The 24,363-nt window shown below is 38.8% G+C and overlaps 2 protein-coding genes across 2 annotated transcripts in view; both read left to right on the forward strand.

Moving 5' to 3' along the window:
- The first annotated feature begins 1,584 nt into the window (after nt 1-1,584).
- On the forward strand, nt 1,585-3,874 carry LOC309510073 (uncharacterized protein). Its single transcript, XM_082191171.1, has 2 exons — nt 1,585-2,984; nt 3,602-3,874. The coding sequence occupies exons 1-2, from the start codon at nt 1,922-1,924 to the stop codon at nt 3,643-3,645; spliced, it is 1,107 nt and encodes a 368-aa protein (XP_082047297.1). The 5' UTR covers nt 1,585-1,921; the 3' UTR covers nt 3,646-3,874.
- A 13,379-nt stretch (nt 3,875-17,253) lies between these two features.
- Nucleotides 17,254-24,363, forward strand: part of LOC309510075 (NACHT, LRR and PYD domains-containing protein 3-like) — a 112,139-nt gene continuing 105,029 nt past the window's right edge. The window contains exons 1-3 of the mRNA XM_082191173.1: nt 17,254-17,437; nt 17,523-19,319; nt 20,066-20,239. Of these exons, the coding sequence (XP_082047299.1) occupies nt 17,391-17,437; nt 17,523-19,319; nt 20,066-20,239 (2,018 nt within the window). The 5' untranslated portion in view covers nt 17,254-17,390. The remainder of the gene's footprint in view (nt 17,438-17,522; nt 19,320-20,065; nt 20,240-24,363) is intronic.

Genomic DNA, 24,363 nt, shown 5'->3' on the forward strand with positions numbered 1-24,363 from the left:
CCTTTGGGAAGCCTCTCCGGAAATGGAAACTGGATCCCCCTCTGCTGTGATTTCACAGCCTGGAAGATGCAGTGGGACCTGCATACCTTCAAGGCGGGGAGAATGTAACCCAGGTTACTAATAAAACAAGATGAAAGTAAAAAATAAGGAAGAAAGAAACAGAAAGAAATCACTGATTAAATGAGGTGATGGGCTCTTTAAGAGTTAGTAGCAGCAGTGAGCCAAGCCCCGCCTATCTGCTACCGATAGAGAGAGTGAGATGACGCAGTTACACGGAGCGATCTTCAAAACCCCTCCATGAGCTGATGCCAGAGTAAGAAGCGGATGAGACGGAGGCTTGTGAAACGGATCGATGCAGATATACACGGAACATCAATGTGCCACAAATTAACTTCCTTGTTAAAACATATAAATTCATCGCCTTGGCTGGGTTTTTTGTAAGATTCAAGTTCTTCTGTGATGAGTTCCTTGATTCGTGCTGGACGCACGAGGTGCAGATTGTATATGGGGAGCCACCCACGGAATCGTTTCTCTGTTGAACTGTGTTTTGAGCCATCAAACTGGTAGGAGAATCTTTTCTTTTATTTTTGGACAATCGGGACTCGGACTCATTGAGATCATCTTGTTTTTCTATTTTTTCCTTTTTGATTTCTCAACAAAAAGACATTGATTGTGATCTTGAATCATTCTAAAAGAATCAACGGTTCTTTGAACCCATCGATTCAATTCATGAACTCTGGTTAACTGAATGATTTGTCAAATCTTGAGTCTCTGATTTACATCGGACAGACTAATAAGTTTTGAGAAGAAAGTGATTCAATTGCAACTGAAAGTGAAAGTTCAGAATCCCATTCTGTGTATTGAATCAAATTGATTGTTCATTTGATTTTGAGGTATTTGAACCATTGATTGCAATACTGTGTGTGAAAGCAATATCTATTGTTTCTTTATTTTTGTTGTGTTACAAGGAATTTGACACAGATTTATTTTATTTATTTTATTATTTTGATCCAATAAGAGTCGAAAGTGTTCGTTACTGCTGTCCAAATCTGAGTCCACGAATCTGAAAGAAATAACAAGAAGAGTGTGAATATTATCATTTATTGTATTTTAATTGTTTACCCTTGTGATTCATACAATTTGAGCAAAAGTACATTTTCTTCCAATACAAAATCAAACTGAACCAGAAGCAAGACTTTGTATTGACTGTTCACTCACCTGTTGTGCCGTCTTCCTCTCTTCAGTAGTCGAATCTACCTTCTGATCAATCGGCCCATATTGAATGTTACGCTAGACACGTGTGACACGCTACACTTGTCTTTCGCGAGGTTATTTAGTTTATCCACCACCACGTTCAACTCCTCTCGCATTATATTACGTATGAGGGCTGGAAGCTCCAGCACGTTACACTCCTCACCCGCCATGTTACTTGCTCCCACTTGCTGAGACGCTTCTTCACCTTGTTTCGGCTGTACTTTAGACTTCTTAGGAGACATAACACAGCATAGAGTCTTTATTGGTGGCAAACTTATATTTTGGTCACTCTTGCCGTAAGTTAAGCACCACACTGCACGAACTGTTTATAGCAACCTAATTTGCACGTAACTTAAGCCGTTGCTCCTAGCACTTTAGATTTGACACATTTTGCCGTTATTGACTTAATTGCCCGAACGAAACAGCTGTACTCACTCAAGCGGTGAGAGCATTATCTGTATATCTGTGTAATTTGCACGCTGCCGCGGAAGCGTCAGCGGAAGCATTCAGCTCTCGTGTTCAGCCTCCTCGTGTGAAGACCGACTCGGGTAAAGACCAGCGACTCTACCTGCGCGACTCCACCGAGCAAGGACACCAGAAAGGCACTTAAGTATCTCCTCTTCCCTTCTTTTTCCCTCTACTTATCTTATTCTTCACCTTCATCAACATGTGCTTTCAATACATTCCTGTTATCTCTCGGCAACGTCCTTTCATCACGCGCAATAGACAGCGCAATACTGCCAATCTGCGTCCCATCCTCACATCCTCACACACTCCTCTCTCTCTTTCCGTGGGTCTATGGAATTGTCAGTCAGCAGTCAATAAAGCTGACTTCATTCCAGCCTTTGCATCTCATTCTACTCTTAGTATCTTGGGGCTGACTGAGACCTGGATCCGTCCAGAAGACTCAGCAACCCCTGCTGCTCTCTCTAGCAATTTCTCCTTCTCCCACTCCCCGCGCCAGTCTGGGAGAGGTGGGGGTACAGGGCTTCTCGTTTCTAACAATTGCAAATACTCCACGCTCTCTTCTCTATGCAACAACAACTCATTTGAATATCATGCTATTACACTTACAACTCCCATTAAAATCCATATTGTAGTCATTTATCGCCCCCCAGGTCAGCTGGGTAACTTTGTAGATGAGCTGGATGTGCTGCTGTCCACTTTCCCTGAGGACGGCACCCCACTTCTAGTCTTCGGTGACTTCAACATTCATCTCGAAAAGCCACATGCAACAGACTTCACCTCACTCCTAGCCTCTTTCGATCTCAAACGACTCATCACCACAGGTACTCACAAATCAGGCAACCAACTGGACCTGGTTTACACACGCAACTGCACCACAGAAAACATCCTGGTGACACCTCTCCACGTTTCAGATCATTTCCTCATTACTTTCAGTCTACAACTCTCTACCCCGGCCCCACCACCCCCACCACCAGTCACTTTCAGACGAAACCTGCGCTCACTTTCCCCCTCCCATCTTTCCTCTGCCGTGTCATCCTCTCTTCCCCCACCCTCACAATTCTCATCTCTGGATGTGAATACCGCAACGGACACCTTATGCTCCACTCTAATCTCTTCTCTAGACATTATCTGCCCCCTCTCCTCCAGGCCAGCACGCGCTACTCCCTCTAACCCCTGGTTATCTGAGGTTCTTCGGGAACACCGGACCGAACTCAGGGCAGCGGAGAGGAAATGGCACAAATCAAAAGACGCATCTGACCTGAGTATGTATCAATTTCTCCTCTCCTCCTTTTCTGTCGATGTTCATGCTGCAAAATCTTCATACTTCCACAACAAGATCAACAGCTCCTCCAACACACGACTACTCTTCAAGACATTCAACTCTCTCCTCTGTCCACCTACACCACCACCTGCCTCCTCCTTAACTGCTGACGATTTTGCGCACTTCTTCACCAAGAAAACAACAGCTATCAGCAGTCAATTCTCAGCTCCACAAACACAGGAACCCAGACCGACCCCTTCCACAGCCAATATCCCTCTGTCCTCCTTTTCTTCGCTAACCGAGGAAGAAGTATCTACACTTCTCCTCTCCAGTCACCCTACCACCTGCCCGCTTGACCCCATCCCCTCACACCTTCTACAAGCCATCTCTCCCACACTTCTACCATCACTCACACACATCATCAACTCATCCCTCCATACTGGCACCTTCCCTACAGCATTCAAGCAGGCTCGGGTTACTCCACTGCTCAAAAAACCAACGCTAAACACATCATTTGTAGACAATTACAGACCTATCTCTCTCCTACCATTCATTGCGAAGACACTTGAAAGAGCTGTCTTCAACCAACTAACATCCTTCTTGTCTCTAAACAACCAGCTGGATGTCAACCAATCTGGCTTCAAGAAAGGACACTCAACTGAGACTGCATTACTGTCAGTCACAGAAGCCCTACGGATCGCAAAAGCTGCTTCCAAATCTTCAGTCCTCATTCTCCTGGATCTGTCTGCTGCCTTCGACACGGTGAATCATCAGATCCTTATGTCCACCCTCTCATCACTGGGCATCACAGGAACTTCACTCCACTGGTTTGAGTCCTATCTCACAGGTAGGTCCTTCAAGGTCGCATGGAGAGGTGAGGTATCCAGAGCACATCAGCTGACCACAGGGGTTCCCCAGGGTTCAGTTCTTGGTCCCCTCCTCTTCTCCATCTACACCACATCACTGGGACACATCATACAGGCACACGGTTTTTCCTACCACTGCTATGCTGATGACACGCAGCTCTTCCTCTCCTTTCAACCAGATGATCCCACAGTAGCTGCACGGGTCTCAAGCTGTCTGGCGGACATCTCCACATGGATGAAGGAACATCACCTGCAGCTCAACCTGGCAAAGACTGAGCTTCTCGTCCTCCCTGCCAATCCGTCTCTACAGCACGACTTCACCATCCAGCTAGAGTCATCATTAATCACCCCATCAAGATCGGTCAGAAATCTTGGAGTAACGTTTGATGACCAGCTGACCTTCACAGATCACATTTCAAAGACAGCTCGATCATGCAGGTTTGCACTGCACAACATCAGGAAAATCAGGCCTTTCCTAACTGAGCATGCAACACAACTCATCGTCCAGGCCCTGGTCATCTCTAGGCTTGACTACTGCAATGCTCTTCTGGCTGGACTTCCAGCATGTGCAACCAAAACCCTACAGATGATTCAGAATGCTGCAGCTCGTCTTATCTTCAACGAGCCCAAGAGGGCCCACGTCACTCCTCTGTTCATCTCTCTGCACTGGCTACCTCTCGCTGCTCGCATCAAGTTCAAGGCACTGACGCTTGCTTACAGAACTATCACAGGCTCAGCTCCCTCCTACTTTCACTCACTCCTACGAGTCTACATCCCTACCAGACACCTACGATCGGTCAACGAGCGACGTCTCGTGGTTCCATCACAGAAAGCCACAAAATCACTTTCCAGAACATTCTCATTCACAGTTCCATGCTGGTGGAACGCTCTCCCCACCCTCATCCGGAATGCAGAATCCCTGACAACATTCAAAAGACAGCTGAAAACCAATCTCTTCCGTGAGCACTTAACCTTATAGAAAAAAAAAAAAAAAAAAAAAAAAAAAAGTTTTCCTTTCCCTTTGTAACATCACTTATCAGGCTTATGCTACTCTGAATAATACCTGAACTTCGTACTTTGAGCACTTCTTGCGTTGTTGTTGCTTTTGCCTCTTTATGATGACTCGCTGAATTTTGTCCTAATCTGTAAGTCGCTTTGGAGAAAGGCGTCTGCTAAATGACTAAATGTAAATGTAAATGTATTTAGACTAATTGTCAGAGCTCAGTGTCCTCACCGTCTACTCAACTCCGCGCATGCGTGCACACATAACTCCCTGTTTCATTGTAGAGGTCATCTCTCCCTGACTGATGCATTCCTTATACATATGAAATAAAGGCAATTTAATAAACTCCCAAAAGTGAAGATAGAATTCTACTGAAAGCCCGTCAATACCAGGGGATTTACCTATTTTCATTGAGTGCAGAGCTTGATTAATTTCCTCTATTGACAAATCAGCGTCACAAATTCGACTAAACTCACGATCAATAATTGGTATACGGTGTTTAATTGTATTAATAAATTTCTCACAGCTGTCATAGTTAAATTCAGATGTATAAAGATTGCTGTAAAATTTGCTAACAAATTATGATATTTCTTTAGGGTCTTTAGAGGTAACTCCATCGATGTTAAGCGCTGAAAGAGCTTTCCTCTGACCGTTTCTTTTTTCCAGGGCAAAAAAATAGTTAGAATTCTTCTCCCCCTCCTCAAGCCATTTCACTCGAGATCTAATATATGCACCTTTGGCCATCTCTAAATAAGCTCTGTCGAATTCCAGATTGAATTTTTTTTATTTCCATATCTTCTTCTTCTGTAATCTTATCTTTAGCTAGTAAAACATTAAGTCTATTAACCAACTCTGAATCGGTTTTATGTTTAATATTTTTAAGTTCCTTACTTCTTTTAACTGCAATATATCTAGCTTTATATTTAAAGAACTCCCAGTTTTTTTTTATAATCTCTGGTTGATCCGGTAAATAATTCTTTGGTAAGATTGATGATACTATTATTAAATTGTTTGCGTTCTCCAAAATTTAACATCTGTTTCCCCTGAATGAATTTCTTGAAGAAAGATAAGATCAGCTGCACTTCTTTTACAAAACAAAAAAATTGCTTTTCTTTTCAGATTGTCCCGCAAACCTCTAACCTTTAAAGTTACAACCGACAAGGAGTTAAACGAATACTCCATAACAAGAACCCCTAAACAAAATGAGAAAAAACAACAAAAAAGTTACTTTCTTTAGACTAGCTACCAGAATGTAAAGGGATAGGTGGATAATAACCAAAGCACATGTTATCGAGGTGATAAACAAATAAGGAGATTAATAGTAAAGGTAACAATAATTAAAGAAGAACAAAAATAGTTCCTATTTGTGCACAACTTAAAAGTTTTTGCACAGTTTATATTGTTAGTCGTCAAGTTTCATCTTTTCGATTTTTGCATGAGAAAAGTAACCAGTGCGAGCAGCAGCTTGGCTTACACGACATCAGCATAGAAGATTTGTTTCCCATCAATCAAAGCAAATGAGTTGCGAAAGGTTGCCTTCTTGCCCTCCTCCCTTGCCTTCTTCACAAGAGGCCACAGCTTATCCCGCGCTGCTCTATCTTCAGGAGACAGCGGCTCCGAGAGACGCAGTTTATTGTCAGTTAGAAACTTGCAACCTTTAGCAGCACTCCAAATGATGTCACGAATGCGGCGCTGTGAGAAGAGAATTATGATCGATCTGGTCTTTCCATCCGTTCGCTTCGGACCCAGACGATGAACGACATCGACACTGTCCTGTAGCCCGTCTCCGACTCCAGGAGCAATCTTCCCTAAGATGTTGAGGACCACACTTCGGACATCCTCATTGTCTTTTTCCGCAACGCCGTGCAACTTTAGAAACCATCGCCAACTGTAACGTCTACACTCCTGTACACTTGCTTTCAGTGATTTGTTTTCCTTTCTCAGAGCGTGGACCTCAGATTCCATATGATCGAGAGCCTCTTTATGCACGCCAACATCCAAAATAAGCTGTTGTACCGTCGCTGTTAGACTTTTGACTTGTTTGGAAGTTGCCTCGGTGGTAGTTTCAATCGCCGAAATCTTCTGGAACGTTTTGTCTAATTTAGAATCAAGCTCACGAATAGCCGCCAAGACATTCTCATTCCCGTTTCCACTAACGTTAGATTCTGCGCGTTTAGTTTTTTTAGCAGCTGGCCTCTGAGGAGTATCCGAGAGGGATGTGACAACCTCATTGTCAAAATTTGGACATGTGTCAAACCACTGTGATTCGGTATCTTTCTTAAGTTTAAATCCATCACTACTCGAGGCTGATGCTGAATTCTCAAATTGATCAGTTGAGCCAGATGCGTCGGAAGACATGGTGTCAAGCCAAACTTGTTTAACTTTCTTCTTGCCTCTTTTTCCCATGCATAAAGATGTCAAATCAGAATCATATAACGTTTTCACGTATTTTTTTCACGTTATCACCAGTCCGATTAATAGGTTATATCACCACTTCACCTTTATTTCCCTGAAGAGCAAAGAAACACTACCACCTACACCGCCGCCATCTTGGCCTCACAAATCTATATTAAATAAAGCAGCACCATTAAAAGCTTCAACCGCCATCTTCTATTGCATCAGCTGCAATACAGCCTTGCACTACAGCGTCCCAATGGTTAAACCGCATTATTGCAGGCGTTATTAGTTGAAAATATCTGTCGACAATATCTGTTTTGACGTTTATCGATAATGTCGACTACATTTTTCAGCCCTAGGGAGATGAGTGAAGAGCTGTGCCTTATTTCTAACGTTACCTATATTTCACGACGAGTGTTCCACACAGTGTTAGAGCGAACACTAACAAATATTATTGGATTTCGTTCCTTAAAAGGCAACTGAGAGCTTTAATTCACTACAAAATTTAAAATTAATTGCGTTTGACACCCATATTTGGCAGAAAATAATACCACGCAGATCAATCATTTCACAACATGATAAACTTAACGTTACCACAGTTCAGAACCACGACTATCACAGAACCACGGTCAACGAAAGAATATTCAAATTAAAATCATAACAATTAGTTTTAGTCCAGTGATCTTCCTGATAGGCCAATTTAACGTTACTGGTAGAACACTCTAGAAATTCAACAGTTAACCTTGTAAAATGGCCTGTGCTTCGCGCGCGCAAAACTTTAGGCTTTGTCGAGTGTGCTCAGAAAGAAAATGCCTGTGAACGTGCATAAAAACAATTACAGTGCGCGAGACGTGATGATAGACAAAACTAAGCTTAATCGAGGCTTTACTACCTTTACATAATTTATAAAGTGGCATGACATTGGCAAAAATCAAAATACAAAAATCAGACGTCAGAGCTCGTTGGCTGTCTAATGTTAATTATTCATTATTACAGTGATTTGTGATCGAATAATAGATTAAACTAATAAACTGTATACATTGAAATCAATTTACAGTCTGATTTATCTGTATTACTATCAAGTTAAAGTATTAGACTTACCCCACGCTTGACTCTTCCACAAGTAAAATGGCGTTCGCATGTGGTCTGGACTCTGGTTCAGTCAAAACGACGGTTGCACGTAAACGGAGGTGTGGCTTGGTTAACTCTAAAAGAGAGTTATGTTTGCAACAACGCAAAATGACACCAACTCTTATTTAAAATGGACACTTCTGGTGTTAAACCCAATCTGTTTAGTGTTGATTCAACACTTTATTTTAATACTTTATTGTAACACTGGAAAATCAACACCGGTCAATTTACTGTGATGTTGACAATTTTACATTGTACAGGTTATCACTTGGTTTTTGACCAAGTGAAGCTCTTGAAACAATTCACAGAAGAGTATGTTGTCTGGAAAGAAATCAAGCATCACTGGCAAAGGCTCAAAAGAGACCATGCCTTTCTTAAAAATCTTTTAAAATAGGTTGCTGTTGATATAACTGTTTTTGTTCAGTACTTCGCTTATATTATGTGCTGCAATACTATATTCAATTCAATTCAATTCAATTCAAATTTTTTTGTATAGCGCTTTTCACAATACATATTGTCTCAAAGCAGCTTTACAGAAAGTGCATTTCAAAAAAAGGTACATAGAAAAATACAGTTAGTTAATCATGCATTAATTTAGGGCATAACATATCGCCTGCGTGGAGTCGTCTCCTCACGGGCGTGGAGTCGTCTCCTCACGGGCTTAGAGTCGTCTCTGCATGGGTGTTGGGGCATCTGAAGTTTCCATGAGAGGCTGGATACAAACTGGAGCTGACGTACTCTATTTACCTCGGGACTAGCGTCCCGAGATAACAACAGAAAAGCAGATGGGAAATAATTAGCGTAGCTGCTGTTCCTAATATTAATGCATTCAATCTGATTCAACTGTAGTATAAAAGGTAAGTATTATGTGAATGCTTGGCTAAAGAGATGTGTCTTTAATCTAGTTTTAAACTGGGACAGCGAATCTGAGCCTCGAACAATATCAGGAAGGCCATTCCAGAGTTTAGGAGCTAAATGTGTATATATAACACTTCAATGTGTATATTATATAATGTACTGACTGCTGCTTTGTAAATTTATGTAAGGAACAGGCAACTCTGGCCCTTTGCATTCTACTTTTTGAGGTTAATTAAGAGTTAACCTCCAACCCTAATCGAGCACATCTGAAAATTTGAACCAAAGTCTTCAGGTTTACTTATAGACAATAGGCAGGAGGGTTTGAGGTTGGAGCTAAATCTGCAGGACAGTGGACGCTGAGGGCCAGAGTAAACCATCACTGCTTTAAATAACGCAGAACATAAGCTGACCCGACTGTCCATTAAACAACTTCATTTGAATGGTTTGTGTTTTTTGTTTTACTTTCAGACCAGCACTGGAGAACGCCTGACAATGGGATGTTGAGACTTCTTCCTCTGGTTGAGAAAAAGCTACACCACATCAGTGATCACATCTTCTGTTCTTCAACTGAACAAACTGTTTAGACGAGGAAGAAGAACACGAACATGATAGAGACGTACAGGGAAGAGCAAGAAACCAGTTTAGCTGTGATAATGAATCATTATTTTCCAACACAATATCAAATCTGTTTTCTGTAGGTGACTGAATATGATTCTCTGGCACTCGTTTTGTGGCTTCAGCAGCTGTGAATGGATTCATATGATGGTAACGTATTTTTGAAGACACATTTTTATTTATCTTGAATCGCATTTTTCTTTATGCTACTTTATCAACTTTATGCTTTGTCCTCCAATAAAGTGTTGTTTAATAAAGTATGGTGACTATTGTGTATTGAAAGTGGTGTTTGGTACAGTAAATATACATTTTTATTTGAGAAATTTTTATTTCTTATTTCTTTAGTTTAATTAATTTAAAAATAACTACATATAATTAAAAATAATAATAATTACAACTGGCCTGTTGGAGTATGCTTTTACTTCTACAAAAAGGGCAGATTAGGTACCTAGTCTTATTATTTTTTATTTCATAAATTAATCAGATGATTTAGATTAATTCACAAATAACACACACGTAAATGCGGTGGACAAAAAATAAATAGGGGTGCACTATCTAAGCTTTCACATTGCCTTTTAAGTCTAGTAATTTACATAATCATAGCAGACGCTTTTGTCCAAAGCAGCTTTAAAAGTGAGGAAAACAACGAAACCGTTATAAAGATAAAATAATAGGCTACTTAGATACGTTTCAACCGTTTTTAGAAACAGACACACACACACACACACACACACACAGTGTGAGCAATGTTCTTATTAGGTGTTTTTACGCGTTTGTCACAGAAACGATAAATATTTAATCAATCACGACAAATATTAGAGAAAAATACAATATGATGTATGCCAGCATCTTGCGCATCAAAACAAACTTGTCCTTCCTCCATCACGGTTGAACTCGCACTAGATCCAGCAAGGGTGAGCTAGAACTCTAGCTCCTCCCATTTGACGCTGCAGCGAATCCCCGCTCACTAAATTTAGCAAGGTGGAGCTGGAGCTCCAGAAAAGGGGGAGCTCGAGCTCTAGCTCCTCCCATTTGGCTCTGCATCGAGCACCATCTCACCCGCCTATTACGTCTCGTCTTTCCATTGGACTGGTTATACACGTGCTTCACGACGCAATCACGCAGGGCGTTCCCACCGCGTCTCGACTAGTGTTGCTTTCGTCAACGAAAATTATGACGAAATATTGTCGTCAACGAACCTTTATCACCTGACGAAAACGAGACGAGACGCAACGTAAATGCTGGTCATGTGACGATGACTAAAATAAATGTATAATGCAATATCGTTGACGAATAAAAACGAGACTAAATGTGGTTTAACAAAATAAAAACTATGCTAAAATGTCTCTTCATTTTCGTTGACCAAAACGAGACTAGACGAAATGTTATAACGTCACGACGAATGAGAGAGTTGTGCGTGAACCCGTTTATATAGCTACTGTCTATGGCGTGAACCCATAGCTTTGTCGGCTTTAAATTCTGGTTTGCGATCTGGTCACCCGATTATCAGCAAATTTAACAATATTATTCCATTAGTTATTCCATTAAAATGTCTCATTGATATATTTGACACATTCATAATCGTCACCCTCTGGTTACATGAACGCGTCACCACCGCATCAGCACAGAAAACATGGAGTTTATTTTAAAGAATAATCGCACAACCTATTCGATATTCTATAATTAAATAAACTAATCGAATATTCAAAAAACGTGACTCATCCCTGCATGGAATCTCTTTCTTTTCCCAAATCTTCACTCACGTCTCACCCATTTTCTAAGGGGATTATAAACGTTTCTTCATTGGTTCGCTTTTAATAAGGCCTATTATATTCGTATTCTTTACTGTGGTAAAGTAGAAAATGCTGTAGGACAGATAGCCTACATTTGTACTTGCATGTCAAATTCTACAGTTTGTGCTTGTTATTAGACATGTAAGGCGCGTCAAGTTTAGTTGTAAAGCGCGTTTCACACGCGCGGGTGATTTTTTTGTTTCACTTTCTCTGGCAGCGCAATCTCAAACATAGCTTAAATATCTCGCCCTTGTGGAGGATAAAATTCGCTCTTCAGACCATTTTACATCAAGTTGAAAACATGAAGATATCAGAAAAGAGATCGATGGACTCTTTCCTGCTCGTGCCCCACATCCCTCTCAAAGCGCATTGTGGTAGGCTATATCACGCGTCTTTGTGTGGAAATATAAAACGAGTTTTTATTTTTTATTTTTTTTAAACAACCCCCCCAACCACCGCTGGTAGTTGGTCCATTACCAACAAACTGCCACCGACACAGCCCTAAATATAATAAGATAACCTTGTTTGAAATACTATATTGACTGGGTTAAATAGAATTGCATTACTAAATAAAATACAATTTTCATTGACTAAAACTAGACTAAAATGTCATCAGTTTTCGTCGACTAAAACTAGACTAAAATGTCATCAGTTTTCGTCGACTAAAACTAGACTAGACTAAAAAGAGTATGAACGTGACTAAAACTAATAAAAACTAAAACGACAGCTTGACACAAAGACTAGACTAAAACTAAAAGTAAAACAGGCCGCCAAAAACAACACTAGTCTCGACGCAGCTCGAGTTCCCTTGAAAGGGAAGCTGATGTTTCGCCATGTAATCAGACAGTCGATTCCTAAGTTCCGATACAAAATAGTAGTAAGTATTTCACAGAAACTTTTATAAAACCGTAGACAGGAATGTGTGTACTAGCTACTTGATGGAAAAGATGGAGGAGTTTGTGAATCGGTTGGATATCTAGACTAAATATGGATCAAGGGGACTTTTTATGTCTTGAGGCCCTTTACAGGTGACGTCCACATTAATACTTTTTTTCTGAAAGGACGTGTTTGACATTTTTCATCCTGTAGTAAAGGAACAGGGTTTCTTTTGTGTATCGTGCTGTAAGTTAGGCTATGTGATGATTTTTCAAATTACTTTTTTGAGTGAACGCATCGATGTCATTATCTATTTACCTCCAACTCTCATGATCAGATCATTGATAAAGATGTTTAATTAAGTTTAATTACTTTAGTTTAGTGTTTGTTCGTCATTTACATCCAGTGTCAGTGGAGATCAGACTGTTTCAACTGTTCAGCTTCATCATGGATGACACACAAACATCCAGAGTTGAAGATTTTTCTCCAGTTTGCAGGTACTTTAAATTAATACATTAAATAGATATATTAAATAACCCTTTATAGACCCATAATAAAAGAGATGTCTGTTTTAAATGAATTTCTTGAAAACAATGTCTAAACCCTCCTCAAGTGTTTTTCATCCAAACAGTATGAAGATCTTGCATATGATGATTATCATCAAAAACTAATTAAATCTGTTCTGTTATAGTTCAGTTCAGCAGGAGAGATCAGAACCAGCGCCCAGCTGTGTGTCTTTGAGGAGTGACAGGTCTATGGGTCATCTAATAGATTTTAAGAATGACAATACACAGGCTGATCTCAGGTAGGCTACAACATTTCTTAAAGACAGTGTTTTGTATTTTGTATTTATGATATTCATAATAGACATTGTCTTCACCTGATGCAAGAGAGACATATCTATGAGTGTTCCAATTTCATGGCTTGGAATCAGATAAATAGCATTTTATTGAAAGAGATGCTTATATTATTTGAAACACCCAACTTTTGTGGTCATTTTAAATGGTCATTTTAAATGTAGTCCTTTTTGTTGGTACCTGGGCGTTGTGGAATTGCAGGTAATGTGCAGCAGTGCTGCTGTGGCCTTACATGTATATTCAGAGCTCAAAAAAATACCCTATTCTGACCTCAAACCCATTATAACCTCCTCCAAAATGACTCCTCCAAAAATGACCAACAGATGGTATCAATGTAATACAATTAAAGGGGTCATATGACGGTTCTAAAAATAACATTATTTGGTGTAATGCAATGTGTTTATGCGGTTTTAGGTTAAAAAACAAACATACTCATTATTCTACACATACTGTACATTATTGTTGCTTCTCTATGCCCCGCCTTTCTGAAATGCGTTGATTTTTACAAAGCTCATCGTTCTGAAAAGCGTGGCGTGCTCTGATTGGCCAGCTAGCCAGTACATTGTGATTGGCCCGATAACCTTAAAGGGGTGGTATAATGCTCTTTTCACAAGATGTAAAATAAGTCTTTGATGTCCCCAGTGTGTGTATGTGAAGTTTTAGCTCAAAATACCCCACAGATATTTTATATCCTTTTACCTCACACAGACATGCACTGAAAATGTCAATGTTTATGTTCAAACCAGAGTCAGACAATAATGGAGAGACTCAAGAAGTGACAACATGTAGAATGCAACAGTACATTTCTGAATGGTTAGTTGATGAATTTAGGTAGCTTATGTGTTATCTTCTATTCATTGATTAGCATTTTTTAAGGACTTCGTCTTCAACATTACACACTAACTAAAGTTAAAAAAGTGAAATCATAATCAACCACCCCTTCAAGCGTGTGACGGAAATGTCTCGCCCCTTACCATATTTGGAACATCAGCTCCAGAAGCAATAAAGGCATGTGATCATGTCAGAACTACCTTATCAATTCGAGATCGATTCTGATCCGGAAAATGCAGATGTCCAAGATGAGCGATCATCTTTGCATGGCGGCGCTGGCGGCAACAATAATACAGCGAGAACAAAAGTTACAACATTGTTTCTACTCAGACAATTCATGGGACCATATCATCTGAACATATTTCCAAATGAAATAACCTTTTATAGGCCCATAATAAAAGAGATGTCTGTTTTAAATGAATTTCTTGAAAACAATGTCTAAACCCTCCTCAAGTGCTTTTCATCCAAACAGTATGAAGATCTTGCATATGATGATTATCATCAAAAACTAATTAAATCTGTTCTGTTATAGTTCAGTTCAGCAGGAGAGATCAGAACCAGCGCCCAGCTGTGTGTCTTTGAGGAGTGACGGGTCTATGGGTCATCCAATAGATTTTAAGAATGACGATACACAGACTGATCTCAGGTAGGCTATAACATTTCTTAAAGGTCCCGTTCTATGTGATCCCATGTTTCAAACTTTAGTTAGTGTGTAATGTTGTTGTTAGAGTATAACTAATATCTGTAAAATTATAAAGCTCAAAGTTCAATGCCAAGCGAGATATTTTATTTAACAGAAGTTGACTACAAAAAACGGCTGGATTGGACTACACCCCTCTACTTCCTTCTTTAATGATGTCACTAGAACCGTAACCTCCGCCCACAGGAACACAGGCGTATTGATGGCGAAATGTCAACAGACGTGGTTGATGTTTATCTATAATCGGATACCGCAAAAGTTTAATTCGAAGTTGTTAGCTTGCTCTGTCCATTTCACCACGGACTGTTTTTCTAACCTGGAATAATATCAAGCAGACTTCTCTCAGCGTTTCATACTGACGAAGGGGGCAATTTCAACTATATTCCAGCAAGCGGTAAGTAGTGATTTAATATGGAAGTAGCGATCACTCTTCACATCGTTCGTTTCTCTTAGTAGGATGAAAATAATCTTACTTAAACTGTGATTAATATACAGAAAGCGATCAAAGAACAATCCCTTTCCAATCGCCCAAGCTGCTGTCGGTGACACAGCGCGAGTTTATCTGGACTCTTGCCAAAACTCGTTATGAAATCAATGACGCTGTTACACTGCACAACGAAGCTCTTACTGTATTTATATACCTCATGTTTGCGTTGGTGAAATCATTAGTGAGAGTGCAGAAACTGCGTTGCAATGATAAGATCTTTCACGCGATCAACAGGCTGTCATCTGCTCAATGCTCATCACTGCAACCTTTTATGTAATGGTAATAGATCTAAATACTTAAAAAACTTCTCACGATTCGTTAATCCAGATAGCTGTAATAGTAAAACCGTATACTAGCTGTAATAGTAAAAGTTTTCCAGATAGTTCCACATGTAATGCCAGATATTTCATATGTAAGCATGTCAGCCAATCACAGCAGTGGGTGTTTACACTGAAGTCTCACAGCAGTCACGCCCCTTCAAACAGAGTGTTCAAACCAGGGAATGAAATCAGGCTAGGAAATATGCCTTTTATTTCTAAATTATAACAATTTTTGATCTAAAAAACATACTAACATTATAAGGGCACCCCTGGAAACATTATTAAATAATAAAAATAATCCATGGAATGGGACCTTTAAAGACATTTAAATATTTGAATGAAAGAGATTTTTGAATAGTCAGTAGCAAATTCTTAAAATATAAAAAAAACATACTTACAGGCTGTGTGTGAGTCAGAAGCGCCAGAATGTACAAGCAAATATGGAATTGCCCCACTTTTTAGAATCAGCTTTGTGCACGGCCTGCCTTGTACTCTCGCAGGGTCTGGAAACAGTCCTCTGAAAATTGCGCATCACACAGTCGAATATTTTAGTTGTACTGTTCTGGAACAGTTGTAAATAAAGTTTAAGCATTGTTTTCTAATTGTGTCCTCTTTTGGAAGGCCAAACTCATTTAGTTTGGCTTTCGCAGCGAAAAACACAGTGTCTCCACGACATGGTGGCGCTGGCGGCAACAATAATACAGCGAGAACAAAAGTTACGCCTTCTTTCTTTGCGTATACATTTATTTATGAAACTCTGTCCCCACTCTCTGACCTAGATTTGTGGGGGCGAGTTTGAAAGAAGAGTTTTAGGAAGGCGTGGCTGAGCCTTTATAACTTTTATAAAGAATATCTCTTAAGGTTTTACACTTTGAGCTTTGTAACTCTGCAGATCTTATACTTGCACTAACAGCTACATAACACACTAAAGAAAAAGGAAAACAAGAAATCGCATCATATGACCTTTAAACTTTATGAAATTAATCCTGTTGTTGATAGAAAACATTGTTTCTACTCTGATAATCACTGGGACCAAATCATCTGCACATATTGCCAAATAGGCACAAGGTTTTGTTATCAGTTGAAGATCCTCCTTTATGCCTCTTATGACAGAGTCCACTATCTTTAAAGCAGATTTTAAAGGAATGCGATGGTTTTAACTCTTCTAGGACTCTGTTTTTATTCTGTTGATTCGTATTAATAGATTTTTTTTTTATTAAGTGAGGCTGAATTAGTTTAAAAACATTTGTAAATTTAGTTTTTAGTTTATTTCTCTTTTTATATTTTGCTACTTTTATTCTCACCATTAAAATAGCTCTGACAACTGACATGATGTTAAATTATAAGCAATCAATCAATAATATATTATTTTAATATAATATTTACAATATATAAAAAGCTTTCTCAAGCTAACACAAAGTTTGTCTTGACAAACGTTTTTTTTTATAGTTTTTGTTTTTAGTATTATTACAGTTGTGGCCTTGAGCAGTTGATTTATTAATAAGTGCATTTACTTATTATCTGTTTTAGGAGGTTGACAGTGAATTATTAAGGTAATATAAAACAAATCCACCAATATGTCTGATTCTTGATTCTCTTCATGATGTTTAAGGTCAATCCCACCACAAAGATCAACAGTAACAAAACCCGCCTGTAAGAAGAATGACCAGCCTATGAATCAACTACAGGACTTTAATGAAAGCAGGGATGCTAGTGTCAGGTAAAGTAAACAAACAGGTAAACAAATACAACATTTTACTCTATATATTTAACTTATGTAATACCATGTTATTTTAATTTTACAGCCATGAAGTCCTGAACACATTTAGATCAAAACTGATGGAGAAGTTTAAGCGTCTGAATGAGGGAACAGCAAAGCAGGGAAACCCAACACTCCTGAATGAGATCTACACAGAGCTCTACATCACAGAGGGTGACAGTGGAGAGATCTGTAATGAACATGAGGTGAGACAGATTGAGACACAATCCAGGAGAGCAGCAACAGAGGACAAACCCATCAAATGCAATGACATCTTTAAACCTTTACCTGGACAAAACAAACCCATCACAACTGTGCTGACAAAGGGAGTCGCTGGCATTGGAAAAACAGTCTCTGTGCAGAAGTTCATCCTAGACTGGGCTGAAGGCAAAGTGAATCAGGACGTCCAGCTCATATTTCCACTACCTTTCAGAGAGATCAATTTGATGAAGGACAAAACACTCAGTCTTTCAGATCTTCTTCATGTGTTTTTCCCTGAAACAAAAGAAATGGAAATATCCAGTGACAAATATAAAGTGTTGTTCATCTTTGATGGTCTGGATGAGTGTCGTCTGTCTCTGGATTTTCAGAGTGATGTGAGGTTTTGTGATGTAAGTGAATCAGCCTCAGTGGACGTACTGCTGACGAACCTCATTGTGGGGAATCTGCTTCCCTCTGCTCTGATCTGGATCACCTCTAGACCAGCAGCAGCCGATCTCGTCCCCTCTGAGTGTGTCCATCGAGTGACAGAGGTACGAGGCTTCAATGAGCCACAGAAGGAGGAATACTTCAGGAAGAGAATCAGTGATCAGAGTCTGGCCAATACAATCATCTCACACCTGAAGTCATCAAGGAGCCTCTACATCATGTGCCACATCCCAGTGTTCTGCTGGATCTCAGCCACTGTTCTAGAGAAGATGTTGAGTGAAGCAGAGAGTGGAGAGATTCCCAAGACTCTCACTCAAATGTACACACACTTCCTGATCCTTCAGTCCAACATCAAACAGGAGAAAGACAATGAGAAGAACCTGACAGATGAAGACATGATCCTCAAACTGGGAAAAGTGGCTTTTCAGCAGCTTGTGAAAGACAATGTGATCTTCTATGAGAAAGACCTGAGAGAGTGTGACATTGATGTGACAGAAGCATCAGTGTACTCAGGATTGTGCACTCAGATCTTCAGAGAGGAGTCAGGCCTGTATCAGGCGAAAGTCTTCTGCTTTGTTCATCTGAGTGTTCAGGAACATCTAGCAGCTTTATATGTGCATCTCTGCTTCACAAACAACAACAGGAATGTATTTGACCCAGTCTCTGAACCAGATTTGTTGTTTGTATTAAAGGACTGGTTTCAAGTTAAGTTCAAACATGTTTCATTTTCTGAGCTCCATGAGAGAGCCGTGAATGAGGCTCTACAGAGTAAAAATGGGCATCTGGACCTTTTCCTGCGCTTCCTTCTGGGGTTGTCAGTGGAGTCTCATCAGATTCTCCTTCAGGGACTAATGACACTGAGAAGAAGAATAAAGTCTGACAGCAATGAGAAAACAGTTGAGTACATCAAGGAGAAGATCAGGACCATTGACTCTCCAGAGAAATCCATCAATCTGTTCCACTGTCTGAATGAACTGGGTGACCAGTCACTAGTCGAGGAAATACAACAGTATCTGAAATCTGGAACAATAAGTGAAGCCAGACTCTCTTCATCTCAGTGGTCAGCTGTAGTTTTTGTGTTGTTGACATCAGAGAAGAGTCTGGAGAAGTTTGATATTAATACATTTGTTGGAGAAAACAATAAAGCTGAAAAACTGAAGGTTCTTCAGAAGCTGCTGCCCGTGATTAAAGTTCAGTAAGTATCAGTGAAAACTATCACTTTACTGTTAAAACAAAAGAAAATAAAAAGCTCATAAATCTAAGAAACATACAAACATTTATTGTATCAGTAATAGGAGCAATATGGCAGCATACTTGATTTTATTGTTTTTCTGATTTTTTTAAATCTATTTTATTGATGTGAATAATGACGGGGAGATGTGATTGGGAAACAATACAAGCTGACTCAAACTTGTGTTAAAGCACCTGACACCCAATGTCTTCAACATGAGGATTCATTTAAAACAAACAAGTTTAATGTTACAAATGATTTATAAAGTAGTTTTCCTGGCAACAACGGACAAAAAATTTAATATTCATATAGCATGTTTATTGGTTATTCACCTGCAAGGGAGGCCAAGAATTCTAGCCCAAGAATGCGGTCTTACATTTAGAGCAAAGCGAGGAGTTAGTTGGTTTAATTTTATGTTGTATATGTCGTGTCTGTTCAGAATCTTGTTCTTTTGCACACTGAGAGTTTGTTATCCTGAGTCCATACCATGTCCCATTTGTCTTTTATTCACACTTAACTCTCTCCAATTGTAATCTGTGACATCATTACCTCAAGGTTCCTGAGTAATTTTGAGACAATGCCATCCATTGGTGACCAAGTGCAGTGTTTTCTTTACTCCATCTACAAATTGTCTACTTTTTCTCAATTTTCTATTGCTTTTTGTTTTCAGTTCATAGTGTTTACCAAGTATGATTTTCATCTCTCTACAGTTTGAGTGATTGTGGAGTCACAGAGAAAGATTGTGCTGCTCTGACTTCAGCTCTGATATCAAACCCCTCACAACTGAGAGAACTGGATCTGGATAATAGAAAACTGCGAGATCCGGGTGTGAAGCTTCTCTCTGTTGTACTGGAGGATCCTGACTGTAAACTGGAGAAACTCTGGTAAGATCTTCTACGGTATATCATAGTCAGACATGTTATTGTCTTCTGTAAGACTAAATCAGGGTTCCACAAATCTGGCACTGGAGGGCCGCTGCCTTACTGAGTTTAGCTCAAACCCTGATAAAACTCTCCTTCCTGTAACTCTGAAGACATGGATTAGCTTGTTCAGGCGTCTTTAACCCCCTGAGGTCTACGGTATCGCCGGCGATACCAGCTCGCTTTTTTTTTGTCAATGTAAAAGAAACTCATAAATACTCTGTTGACTTTGATTTTCCATAGGAGTTTCATACATCAATCGATTCTGTTAAATGTGTATTATTTTTGTGTATACTCACAATAAAAACAAAGTGTTGTGCTTTTTGCCAAATAAAGAAAAATAAACACGAAGCGAGTTCTGCCTTCTCTCTGCCAGTGAAGTCCATTCTGAAACGCGTCCGAAAATTAACAATAACTGAGCGAATACTCAGTCAAACAGGCATACAGACACACAGGCATGAAGCTTGAATTTTCTTCTTTTAAATGAAGTAATTTATATAAAAAAACAAATATTCTAATCTTGTGAAATCTGTATTAAAAGAGAGCGATTCCAGTCGAGCTCATCTCATCTCATTACGTTATAATCGGCCCCGCCCACGGAGAGCGCGCGCTATTCAAACGCAAATGACTGAGACGATCCCATACAAACTGTGAACGCCCACATATCAGCTCGAGAAAACACATCAAGTTTATTCAGATAAGTGTAGTTGTCTACACTGTCTCGCAGCGCTGTGAGGAATAATAATAATGGAAAACTTACCTCAGAAGTGCTGGTATTTCGAGGAGCAACGGATGGAATAATGTAGTAAGTTTTTGTTTTTTCATTCTCAAGTAAATCACGTTTCTGTGTGAATGAATAAACGCAGAGATGCGCTGTTTACCACAACTCGCAAAAAGACGGTTTAAATTTGAATTGCGTTTCTGTGTGTGAATAAATGATCTGCTTTTAGCAAACTATTTAGCTATACTGAGTAAAATCGATTGAAATATGTTGAAATAAAATGTATTTGTATAAGCAACGTATTAAACTGCAAATTAACATTTATATTCCTTATAATAAAAACGAAAGACCTATGTTACAGACATATGAAAGACAACATTTCGTTGATTAGTTTTGGATAGATTACACATTTTTACTGTAAAATATCTGCCACCTCAAATAAGCTTTTGTTTGCCAATTTTTGCTAATATGTTAAATATAGTATGTTTTGTCAATGTAGGCTATATTCGAAGTTTGAAATATGTATGATAAAATGTATACTTTAGTTTTTACAAAGAAAGATTACACTTCAATTGTTGTTGTAATTGTAACCTTTTTAATAAAAAAAAATATATATTTACAAGGTAAATGTAAACAAATTTTAAAAGGTAAATATAAGCATTTTCTTTAAATAATTTTTATTGTGTTTTATTATTGACAAATTTGGGGAGAGGATACATATTCCAAAACTGAAAATACAGTATGAGAATTAACTGCACAATTAATAGACATGTTTTCCTTGGATATTATACAATTTGCAAGCAAAATTTGTGAAAAAAAAAAAAATTGACATGCTTCCAACTGTGAACCAATTTGGTAGAATATATATATATATATATATACTGTATATATATTGCTCTTGCATTCTTTCTTGTGGCTATAGGTGACACACCTGAATGAATGGCTCATTAAGTATGCGGGCCCCATTGTCTCCTGAGGTGTGAACCACTACATATGCATGATGCTGTTGAATGGTTGACGCTCCTTGCGCATATTGCCTTTACAAACAAAAAGTGTTTTACAAGATTTAAATCAATGTATTGTGTTATGTGAATGATAAGGGCAGGATGATTTTCACATCATTTTGAAGAAAAAATTCTAGGCAAAGACATCAATTAGTCAAAAGTCTTATTGACACGTATTTAGTATGTGTTTTGTGGCCTTATTTCAGAAACTTTAGTTTTTAGTTTTTTCAATAACCATGCATAAACATTATTCTCTCAAAAATACAAACATGTACATGCATGTTGCTCACATATTATGGTAGCCCTGTTTGTGCTAAATAGAGTGTAATTATACCTTTGCCATTAATATGTTTATAAGCAACTGAAAAAAGCACAAATGTCAGGGCATGTCAGAACATCTCAAGGACCCCAAAAACCCCTCAGACCTCAGAGGGTTAATTAGGGTTGGAGATAAACTCTGCAGGACAGCGGCACTTCAAAACCGGATTTGAGGAACCCTGGACTAAATGCTCTGATGTAAATTTTAGGGCTACACTGCAGAAAATAAATTTCTTTCTCAGTATTTTTGTTTTCTTTTCTTTTTTGTATTCTTAATTGAAGATAAATTTACTTGAGAAGCAAAATAACTTAAAATGTTAAGTCTTGTATACTGAAAAATTGCTTATGTATCTTGATTTAAGAATTTTTAGATATTAGATATTTAGACTACGTCTGGATCGGATTCAGAACGATGATCAAAACACAGATGGAGTAGATCAAGTCCAGCAACACCCCCAAAGCTTCACAGTCCTATACCTCGTCCTGCGTCGACATTTCATTAAGTAACATTAGGCAGTTTTGATTTTACATTTGCGTCTGCTTACATACGTGACCCGTTCTGGCAAAATGAGTCGCAATGAGCAAATGTTCATGACTGAGCTACACCTGTTTGACTTTAATTGTCAAAGTCAATTTTGAGAAAAATCGAGTTGAAGTTTTCTGAAGGTTCCAAAACAAAATCATCTACCAACCATACCTTAAAATCTTGGGTAATAACACCACATTTGGCACACACCACCGAGTCAAAACCAAATATTTATAGGAACAATATATATTCAACTTTTTTCCCCCATGGTACCACAATTGTTTGATTAAAATTAATGAAAAAGACAGCCTATATATTCAGACCTACTGTACTGCACAGGTCTAATATAATGTTACACATCAGCTGTTTTTCCCCAACAGTTAACCAAATGTTCACTTAAAGGTATAGCGGAGGATCTTTCCAAATTTTAGATAAGACCCGCCCTCTCCACTTTTTGAAAAGTTTGATTGATTCACCAGAATGATTGACAATTAGGAGGACCAATAGTATAGGTTACCCACCAGGAAGTAAAACATCCTCCGCTATACCTTTAAGACATAGCAGATTATGTTTGCTTGAATACTCGCCAAGACAGATATTTTGAAACACTGTAATTCTGTGTAGGTATAAGAGTATATCGGGATCACGCGCTGTCTGAGGCGTCTTTGAGGCACGCTTCGGATGTGTCAGTCAATGTGAGTAAAATCACTTTGTTTAAATCAGTATGAGTTTGAAAATCACATTTCATTGGTTCAGACTCATGCCATCGAGAATTCGCTATTAATATTCACAAAGTTGGATTGCTACGTTTTAAAACAATACCAAACTTGTGCTGAGGGAAAGCACAGTCGTCGAGAAGCGAGCAGAGAAAACTGAATTTTTCATGGACAAAGGAAAACATACAAATAAAGATACTTTTAAATGTTTAATTGGTATTTTGACCCTTGGGATCACTAGATGAGGGCTTAATGAACTCATTTTTGTGAACACCTCAAATTCGACCATTTTGCCTGTAGCTCAGAATTATCCTGTACGCATTCTGACTCATTTTGCCAGCACGGGTCACATATGATATTGCATGTTTCTGCTTCTTCTTCGCCTGTGTTTTTATCAGGAGATTTAATACTTTTTCAAAAGTGAAAGATCTCAAACTAAACCGCCTTCAGTGATACATGTGTTAAATAGTTGTTGTTAAGTGTTAGCTTATTATATTTATGTTGAAATTTTATGGATTTAATTTTTACATTTTCCATAATCTGCCTGTAAATGTTTGTATCTCCCAGGATACGTTTCCCCTTTGGGAGTATAAATTAATTGGAAAAAAGAATGTTTGTTTGGCAATGCGTGTTACAACATTTTAATAACAATTTTAAAACATGTATTCTCTCATAACTTTAAACATTCTTTGTAAAATTCGGTCGAACAATGCCTGTTTATGAATATATTAGCCTACTGTATCATATTTAATATGCAAATTTCTAGGGCCTATGAATGATCAATATGACCAAAACTTTGCTGA

The sequence above is a fragment of the Leuciscus leuciscus genome, assembly GCF_965113295.1.
Source record: "Leuciscus leuciscus genome assembly, contig: SUPER_11_unloc_10, whole genome shotgun sequence".
Classification (NCBI taxonomy): Eukaryota; Metazoa; Chordata; class Actinopteri; order Cypriniformes; family Leuciscidae; genus Leuciscus; species Leuciscus leuciscus.

Coding starts and splice junctions, on each gene's coding strand:
- LOC309510073 (XM_082191171.1), top strand. CDS start 1,922: ATGTGCTTTCAATACATTCCTGTTATCTCTCGGCAACGTCCTTTCATC. Junction 2,985..3,601: donor AAAAGACGCATCTGACCTGA/GTATGTATCAAT, acceptor CTAAACAACCAG/CTGGATGTCAACCAATCTGG.